Below are 8,695 nucleotides of genomic sequence, written 5' to 3'. Positions count from 1 at the left end.
GGTTCTCTGATTGAGTGATTTTTCTACCCTGTCTTCTGATTCACTGATCTGATCCTCAGCTTCCCTTAATCTGCTGTTTATTCTTTCCAGTGGATTTTTTATTTCTACTATATCATTCTTAATTTCCTTCATAGTTTCTATATCTTTTCTCATTATCATGTTGATTTTGAAAGCTAAAGCAGTAAAATAGTTTCTACTTGGACAGAAACTTGATTATATTAGTTATCTGAAATAGTAAGTACTACTACTCCCCCACTGGTATGGCTCAGCAGTTGAGCATCTACCTATGATCCAGGAGATCTCGGTTGGATTCCTGGTCAGGGCACATGCCCAGGTTTCAGGCTTTACCCCCAGCAGGGGGTGTGCAGGAGGCAGCCGATCAATGACGACTCTCTCATCATTGATGTTTCTATCTCTTCCTCTCTCTTCCTCTCTCTCTGAAATCAATAAAAATATATTTAAAAAAATAAGTACTACTAGTGATTATGATAGTTAACTGTTTTATTGAGGTATAATTTCATACCATAAAATGCACCAGTTTTTAGAGTAGAATTCAATGATTTTTAGTAAATTTACATAGTTGTGCAACCACACCACAATCCAAATTTAGAATATTTCTATCATTCTATAAAGATCCTTTGTGCCTATTTGCTGTCACTTTCTGTTCTTACCCCTCAGTAGACTACTCAACTGCTAATCTACTTTCTGTCTCTATAGATTTGCCTTTTCTGGACAGTTCATGTAAATGGAATCATACAATATACTTTTGTGTGTGTGTGTGTGTCTGACTTCTTTCATTGACACAAGGTTTTTGAAGTTCATCCATATTATAGCACATATAAGTACTTCATTACTTTGTATTGTTTAATAGTATACCATTATATGAACACACCATATTTTCTTTATCCATTTATGAATTGATAGACTTTTAGATTGTTTCCAGTTTTTTTGGCTACTATATTTACCTGTAAGTCTTTGTGTGGATATATGTTGTAAATCCCTTGGGTAGACTCCTAGGAGTGGAATTGCAGGGCTCTGTGGTAAATTTATGTTTTTTTAAAATTAACTGTCAAACTTTTCCCAACATACTATACTATTTTACATTCCCATCTGTGAAGTATGAGGGTTCCTGTTTCTTCACATCCTTGCCAACATTTGTTATTGTCTGTCTTGTTGATTATTGCCATTCTAGTGGGTGTGTATTGTGGTAACTCATAGTTTTCATTTGCATTTCCTTAATCACTAATGATGCTGAGTACCTTTTCTGTGTCTATTTGCCATTTATATAACTTCTTTTTTAAAATCCTCACCCAAGGATATGTTTTTATTGATTTTTAGAGAGAAAGGGTGTGAAGGAGGGAGGGAGGCAGGGAAGAACAGATAGATACATCACACACCCGAACTGGGGATCAAATGGCATCTTAGGTATGTGTCCTGACCGGGGATCGAACCCTCAACCTTAGTGTACAGGATGACCCTTCAACCAACTGAATCATACTGCCAGGGCTATATGACTTCTTTGGCTAAATGCCCATTCACATTTTTTGCACATCTTCAATTGAGTTATTTGTATTCTTGTTATTACCAGTTATTTTTAATGGTTCTCTGATTTTGAACAGGTCTGATATCATCATGATCAGAATAGGTGGGAAATCTGGCAAATGTCCAGGTTTCTGTACATGTACTGCAATGTCTATGTAACTAAAATAGGGGGAGGCATTTTAACTTATTTTCTTGTTGTTACAGAACAAAAGAGGCACTTGTAAGTGGTGGAATATTGTAGAAATTTAGGAGTGTGTGGTGACCATTGCAGAATGCTGAAAAAACTGCATTTCCAGCATGCATAGTCATGGTCAAGCAGAGCAGACACCCTTGTCATTATTCACAGGAAAGCAATCCTGGAGAGATACCAGTATGCTTCCCAAACTGCCTTGCCCCTAGACACTGACTAGTGAATACACACTAGTTCCACCTTATTTGGAATGTTCCTGGATTTTATTTGCTTTATAATTTGATGAAATTTTAAAGAGAAATATTGACTTCCTTGGATTGCTTCTCCTTTTTTTCCTTTTCATTCTTAGTTGTCCTCTGTCACGTGTTATTATTTGTTTAATACATCCAGCTCTCTGGAGGTGAGCTATGGGAACTTAATAAATTATAGATTTTTACTTCTGGAAGGATTCTATTGATAATCTTTCAAGATTCAGATTTTGATTGCTAAGACAGTATAACCTCTGGAAATTTTGATTCCTTAGGTGTCTGGGATCCATTTTTGTGATTAGAATATAAGGCAATTCTTAGGATCAGGCAAGTTTGCAGAGCATTGGTGTGGTAAAAAAACCAGGGCTTTAGAATCAAATGAACCGAGATTCTAGTCACATCTCATTTAATTCCTAGCTGTGGGGTTTCGGGCACATAAATCACCTCTTTAAGTTTTAATTTCCTCTAATAGCACTTACTTCATAGGATTTTGAGAGCATTAAAAGAAATAACATAGCCCTAGACAGTGTGGTTCAGTTGGTTGAGCCTGTCTACTGCAAAGGTCATCAGCTCGGTTTCCTGCAGGGGTGCTTGCTAGAGGCAACGATTGATGTTTCTCTCTTCTCTCTCCCTCTCCCTTCTTCTCTCTCTAAAAATCAATAAAAACATATTTAAAAAAAGAAATGACATATATAAAGAGCCAGGACCTATAATAAATATTGAACAACAGTTATCTATTGTAATTATGTTCCATTTAACAACAATAACCAGATAAATTTGCCCACTTAAGAGCAACAATGAAGAAGACTCATTTTTTGCCTTGAAGAAACCCAATTAGCAGTGAGGTAGAGATGAGATTTTTACAGTGAAGGCAATAAGTTATATCATCAAATAAGTTCAGAGTCATATTTTTGAAGAAAGAAAATGTCTACTTGAGTAGACATTGCTAGAATAGGGGTGTGGGGTGAACTTGTGGGGTGAAGTAGTGTGGGAACTAGGAACAATGAAGACCCAGAGGCAGGATATGATAAAGTATCTTCAGAAAACAGTGAACAGTCCCCATTGGTCTCTTTCATATTACAAACTTGGAGCATTGTCAGGAGATAACGATAGATAGGTTGAGTTTTGCGAGATTTAAGCAGTTTGGCTTTTGTTTCAACCAAAGATTTTGAACAGGAGAATGATTGATCAGGTAATAGTGTGAGGGTAAGAATTGATTCGGCGGGGGTGGGGGGATTAGGAGGTTACTTCAACAATAATAGTAATTATGGATTTGATAAGTGGGAATTTATATCTCAAAAGGAAATGCAGATGCTAAAAATGTATCTGAAAGATGCTGTGTATAATTCCTATAGTCCAGGTAAGTTAAAAAAACATTGTCTACATTATAGATTTCTCACATTAAAGAATTTTCATATTAAATATTTCAGCAGCTCTTAACACTGAGAGCCAAGAGGCGGTGGGAAGTGACAGAGCAGGGGCCCAGGCGAGACGAGACCAGCGCAGCCCCTGCCAGCTCCGCAGCCCAAGGGGGCGTGTGTAGGAGCAGGGACGCGGGCGAAGGTGCGCGGCCGCTCTTGGGTATCGCGAGAGTTGGGCGGGCGGAGCGATCGCAGCAGTCAATTCCCCCACCCTCCCCCGAGGAGCCGCCAGCCCTGGGCTCTCCAAATTCTGAGCTCTCATCATGGCGGCGGCGGCGGCCCCGGCGGCCGTCGGGGGGCCGCAGCCCCCCCAACCTGAACTGCCGGCTCCCGGGTTGGCCCTGGACAAGGCGGCCACCGCCGCGCACCTGAAGGCGGCCCTTAGCCGTCCCGACAACCGGGCAGGTGCTGAGGAGCTGCAGGCGCTGCTGGAGCGGGTGCTGAGCGCCGAGCGGCCGCTGGCCGCGGCTGCGGACAGTGAGGAGGCGGCGGCGGCCGGCGGCGGCGGCGGCCCGGGGGCGGCCGAGGAGGAGGCCCTGGAGTGGTGTAAGTGCCTTCTGGCGGGCGGCGGCGGCTACGAGGAGTTCTGCGCGGCGGTGCGGGCCTACGACCCTGCGGCGCTCTGCGGCCTGGTCTGGACAGCCAACTTCGTGGCCTACCGCTGCCGGACGTGCGGCATCTCCCCGTGCATGTCGCTGTGCGCTGAGTGCTTTCACCAGGGTGATCACACCGGACACGACTTCAACATGTTCCGCAGCCAGGCCGGGGGCGCCTGTGACTGCGGGGACAGCAACGTGATGCGGGAGAGTGGGTGAGTGGAGCCCTCCCCCGGGCGGGGGGCGCAACGGGGAGGTCCAGGCCTGGGTTTGGGGAGACCGGGAATGGGGACCTGGGAGGCGATCCTGAGCTGTCAAGGGAAGGGAGTGGGGGAGGGTGCAGCCACATGGGGATGGAGGTGTCTGAGCTGTCAGCGGTGGAAAGGGGGTGAGGTGGAGGGGAGAGCGGAGAGCATGGCTAAGGAACGGGGCTGTGAATTTTCGGGGAAGCCAGGGCGAGTGAGAGAGAAGAGCTAGTGCGTGTGGTAGGAGGAGGAAAAGGGTGCTTGAGGAATCCGGTGTCGAACTGTCAATTGTGTACTTGTTGGGAAAGGCTGTATAAAGCTGCTTGGTTCTTGGGAAGAAACGATGATGTGATTTGGATTGGCGGGGAGGTGTATTTGGACCGAATTGGGTCGCAGGATGAGGAGAGGCGGGGAGGATGGTCTTGCAGTTGCAGGGGAGGACAGCTTGGGGAAAAGGACTTCTGAACTGTCAGTGTGTGTCTGTGCGAAGGAGCTCTTGTGCTTCTGGGGGTTGAGGGAGGAGGGAATGGGAGGGGCCTGCATGAAAAGTGACTGTTGAGCTGTCAGTGGAGTATTTGGTGCGCTGGAATGACATCTAGAATTGGGCTACTGAGCAGTTGGTTACAGAATACCCTCCATACCAGAAGAACAAACTAAACACTGAGCAAATGTTAGGAATCAAATGTTAGCTCTTCTCCAGTTAAAAGGGCACTTTATTCACTGTCTCATACGTGCCATCTTTCTAAAAGGAGACACAACAAATGCTTTTTCAATAGGAGCGATGTACCAGGGTGTTAGGACCTAGGACAGAAGACATTTCAGGGATTGCAGTGAGTTAAAGAGCTAGTACATATAGCGTCTTGGCTTGGGACACGATGTCCATGTCTAGGGAAGTCCCGGAAAAAACAACAACTTTGTGACTGAGAGGAGACTTTAGCTGGGCAGTAGTTGAAAGAATGTTAGCAAATCCAGTTTTTCAAGTTTTTCAAATTTTAGGATTTATAGAATATAATCCCTTTTGAAATGGTCACTATTTTCTTCTTTGGAGTACTTGTAGGTTACTGTTACTCCAGAATGTTTGTAACTACTAGGTGAAAGCAAGGTTCCTGGGATATTAAACATGGATAAGACATTAACCTACCCCTTAAGCCACTTACAATAGTGTAGAAAATGATAAATTCCTTAAATAGTTCAGGAGTTAGAGGAAGCTTCTGTGCAGAGGGAGTAAGAAAAAGGCTTTAGAAAGGAGTATTTTGAATCCTGGGCGGTGTGGTTTCGTGGTTAGAGCGCCTTCCCATGCACCGAAGGGTTCAATTCCTGGTCAGGGCACATACCCATGTTTTGGTCCTATCCCCACTTTCCTGAGGCAACCAATCCATGTTTCGCTCTCCCTGTTCCTTCCTCTCTCTCTAGAATCAATGAAAAGCATATCCTTGTGTGAGGCTTAAAAAAAAAAAGGTATTTTGAGATACTACTACTAGTGTTTCTAATAATAACAGTAATAATTGCAGCTAACATTCAAGAACATAAAGTGTAAGACACTTAAAATATATATGTATATTTTAAATATATCTTTATTGATTTTCAGAGAGAGGAAAGGAGAGGGAGAGAGAGATAGAAACATCAATGATGAGAGAGTCATTAATTGAGCCCACAACCCGGGCATGTGCCCTGACCAGGAATCGAACCCTGATCACCTGGATCCTAGGTCGACACTCAACCGCTGAGCCACACCAGGCCGGGCTTAAAATATTTTTTAAAATTAATATTTGAATAGGTAAAATAGTCATATAGCTAAAAAAGCTAAAAAATAAAAACATACACAGCTTGAAGTTTTCCTCCCATCTTGTGTCCCATCTGCCCAGTTTCTTCCCACCATTGTTAGTTTCTCTTAGTGCAAAAAACCAACAAGGATGAATATGTGTTTTGATTTTTCAGTCTTTTTTATGCAAAACATAACATACCGTATGCACTGTTCTACACATCTTGCATTTTTCACTTATGAAAAGACTTAAGAGGTCTTTCCATGTCAGTAAATCAGTGTACTCTATTTAAAAAACCAAAAATGCTGCATAGTGTTCCATGTCATGAAGTTGCCATACTTCATTTAATCATCACTTTTAAAGGATATTTGGTTTTCAGTATGAGATAAAAAACCTGTTATACCTGTCTTTTCAGAACTGTGCAAGAATATCAATGGAATAAATTCTCAAAAGTGGGATTTCCAAATTGCCCTCCATAAGGCTTAGTACTAAGCAGAGAATGAGACTCCCTGTTTTCTAACAGCCTTATCAAGAGTGTTATTAAAACTTTGGACTTTTATCCATCTATTTGGTAAACAGTGGTCAAATATTAACTGCTTTACATGATTTAAGTCATTTACTCTTCAACAACTCTGAGATTATTACTGTTATTATCCCCATTGTACAGAAGAGGAAATTGGGGCACAGAGTTTTAAAAAACTTGCTCAGGATTACACAGGTACTAAGTTAAGCATGCTTGCTCTGGAGCCTGACCACTCAGCATTTTCTCTCTACTGCCCCTACAAATAACATTCTTATTCCTACTTCCATTTAATACTGTTGTTGTTTTTTTTTTTAAAATATGCCATTCTTGTGTGAGCCTTTTTTTTTTCTTTTTAAACTTACGTGTTTTTTTTTTTAAATAATATTTTTTTAAATATTATGTTTTCAAACATAGAGGCAGGAGTTGAAACAGTTCTTTACTGATATTTAGTCATTTTTGCTTCTTAGATTAGTTTAGCATTTAGGGGATCCTCAAAGGACATGAAACAAGGGAATAAAATTGATTCTTCCCTGAATTTTGGAACACAGTGGTAATTATCAGGTTGATTTGGATGAAAGCAAATCTGATCTCTAATTGTGATGCTCAGTGCAGGAGCGGAACTATGTCAGTGAGTTTCTTTGAAGGTACTCATACAGGTTTAAAGCATCTGGGCTGTAGATAGTCCACATACTAATCTTAACAGCATTTACTTTTACTGACATCTCATAGATACTTATTTTTACCCAGTCTGGCAACCCTCTATGAGTTAATATATAGAATTTAAAGATTTATTACGGTCTATCTGAAATGCAGAACTATTGCCTGTATGTGCCAGCAGTTTCCATGTTTAATTTCATAAAGGGCAAGAGTCAACAATAAACAGTATTGTGGCTATATGATTATTCTGAAATTTCTACAACTTGTTGGGTTAGGTAGAATAATTCTTCTGGGCTACACACCTAATCTACTTCCTTGGAAGACACAGGTGATGTTAGCCTGCACTGCAGGTTAAAAGGCTGCCTCTGAAACCTTTTAGAACTGGAAACCATCAACAAATTATATAATTTTCTTGGTGGGCAAAGCTGGATTACCCTGGCATGGACAGAATATATTTAACTTTTCTCAGTTTTTGATGTTTCTTAAAAATTTTTTTGGGTTGCTAAAGATTGGAAATGTGTTGATTTGGGGGTTGTTTGTTATTCTAACTGCCCTAGAAGTTTGTAAATCCCATTGTTCAGTAAATTTTAAGGAAGGATTCCACCTTTCTCTATATCTGTGTTCTTAGTAAAAGAGAAGAAATCCTGCTATGCTTTAATCCATTTTCCAAGTGTCTGACTTTTGTGGGTATGATTGGAGATGGGGAAGAATCTTGGATCCATCACAACCTGGATTACTACTTAATTTTCAGATTTGTAATTATAGCATTATGGGGGGAGGATTTAGTTATTTTTGATTAGTAGTATTGATATAATAAATGTGGTGATATTAACAGGTATACAAAGCAAAGGAAGAAAACAGCTGAGAATTCATTTGTGGGATGAAATCACAAAGGCTATGGAAACTATATATTAATAACTGTATGTATAACATCATAGTTTTGCCACTAATGAATAAATGCAGTCATTGTCACAAATGGTTTATAGATGGATAAGCTAAAAAAAAAAAGTAATGAAAAATGTAAAATAATGTCTGATTGGTTTGGGGTTCTAACGGTAACTAGAAATTGGAATTTTAAACATTTAGTTCTTAAGTTTTGATGCAGAGCATGACCATTTTCATGGTCTATCCTGTATGATAGATATTTTTGCCTCCTTGCTGGTTCTTCCTTACAGATTCTAAGCTCCTTAAAAAATAGGAACCTCCTCTTCCTATTAATCAGAGGCCAGCACAGTCTCTTGCACTTAGTTGGTGCTTAGTAAATGTGGGATAAAATAGTAGCTTGTTACACCTGAAAATGTGCCCTAAGATTACAGTGCTTCAGGCATTGATTATTAAATCCATGGCATCTTTTTTCAAAGTACTTCAGGTATAATTTCTTTTTTTCTGAATTTCAAAAGTAACATATATTGGTTATAACATAAAAATAAGTGGATAAACTAGAAAGTAAAGGTTCGTTTTTACTTCACTGTCCTCCTCAGTGAGAGATGTCCCTTATTTTCTTTTGAAC

General features: G+C 40.7%; 1 protein-coding gene across 1 annotated transcript in view; it reads left to right on the top strand.

Annotated features, from left to right (window-relative positions):
• The first annotated feature begins 3,609 nt into the window (after nt 1-3,609).
• Nucleotides 3,610-8,695, top strand: part of UBR3 (ubiquitin protein ligase E3 component n-recognin 3) — a 142,744-nt gene continuing 137,658 nt past the window's right edge. The window contains exon 1 of the mRNA XM_081143397.1: nt 3,610-4,212. Within this exon, the coding sequence (XP_080999523.1) occupies nt 3,665-4,212 (548 nt within the window). The 5' untranslated portion in view covers nt 3,610-3,664. The remainder of the gene's footprint in view (nt 4,213-8,695) is intronic.

This window comes from Miniopterus schreibersii (assembly GCF_964146895.1).
Source record: "Miniopterus schreibersii genome assembly, chromosome: 7".
In the NCBI taxonomy this organism is placed as follows: domain Eukaryota; kingdom Metazoa; phylum Chordata; class Mammalia; order Chiroptera; family Miniopteridae; genus Miniopterus; species Miniopterus schreibersii.
This window is presented reverse-complemented; position numbering and strand designations above follow the sequence as displayed.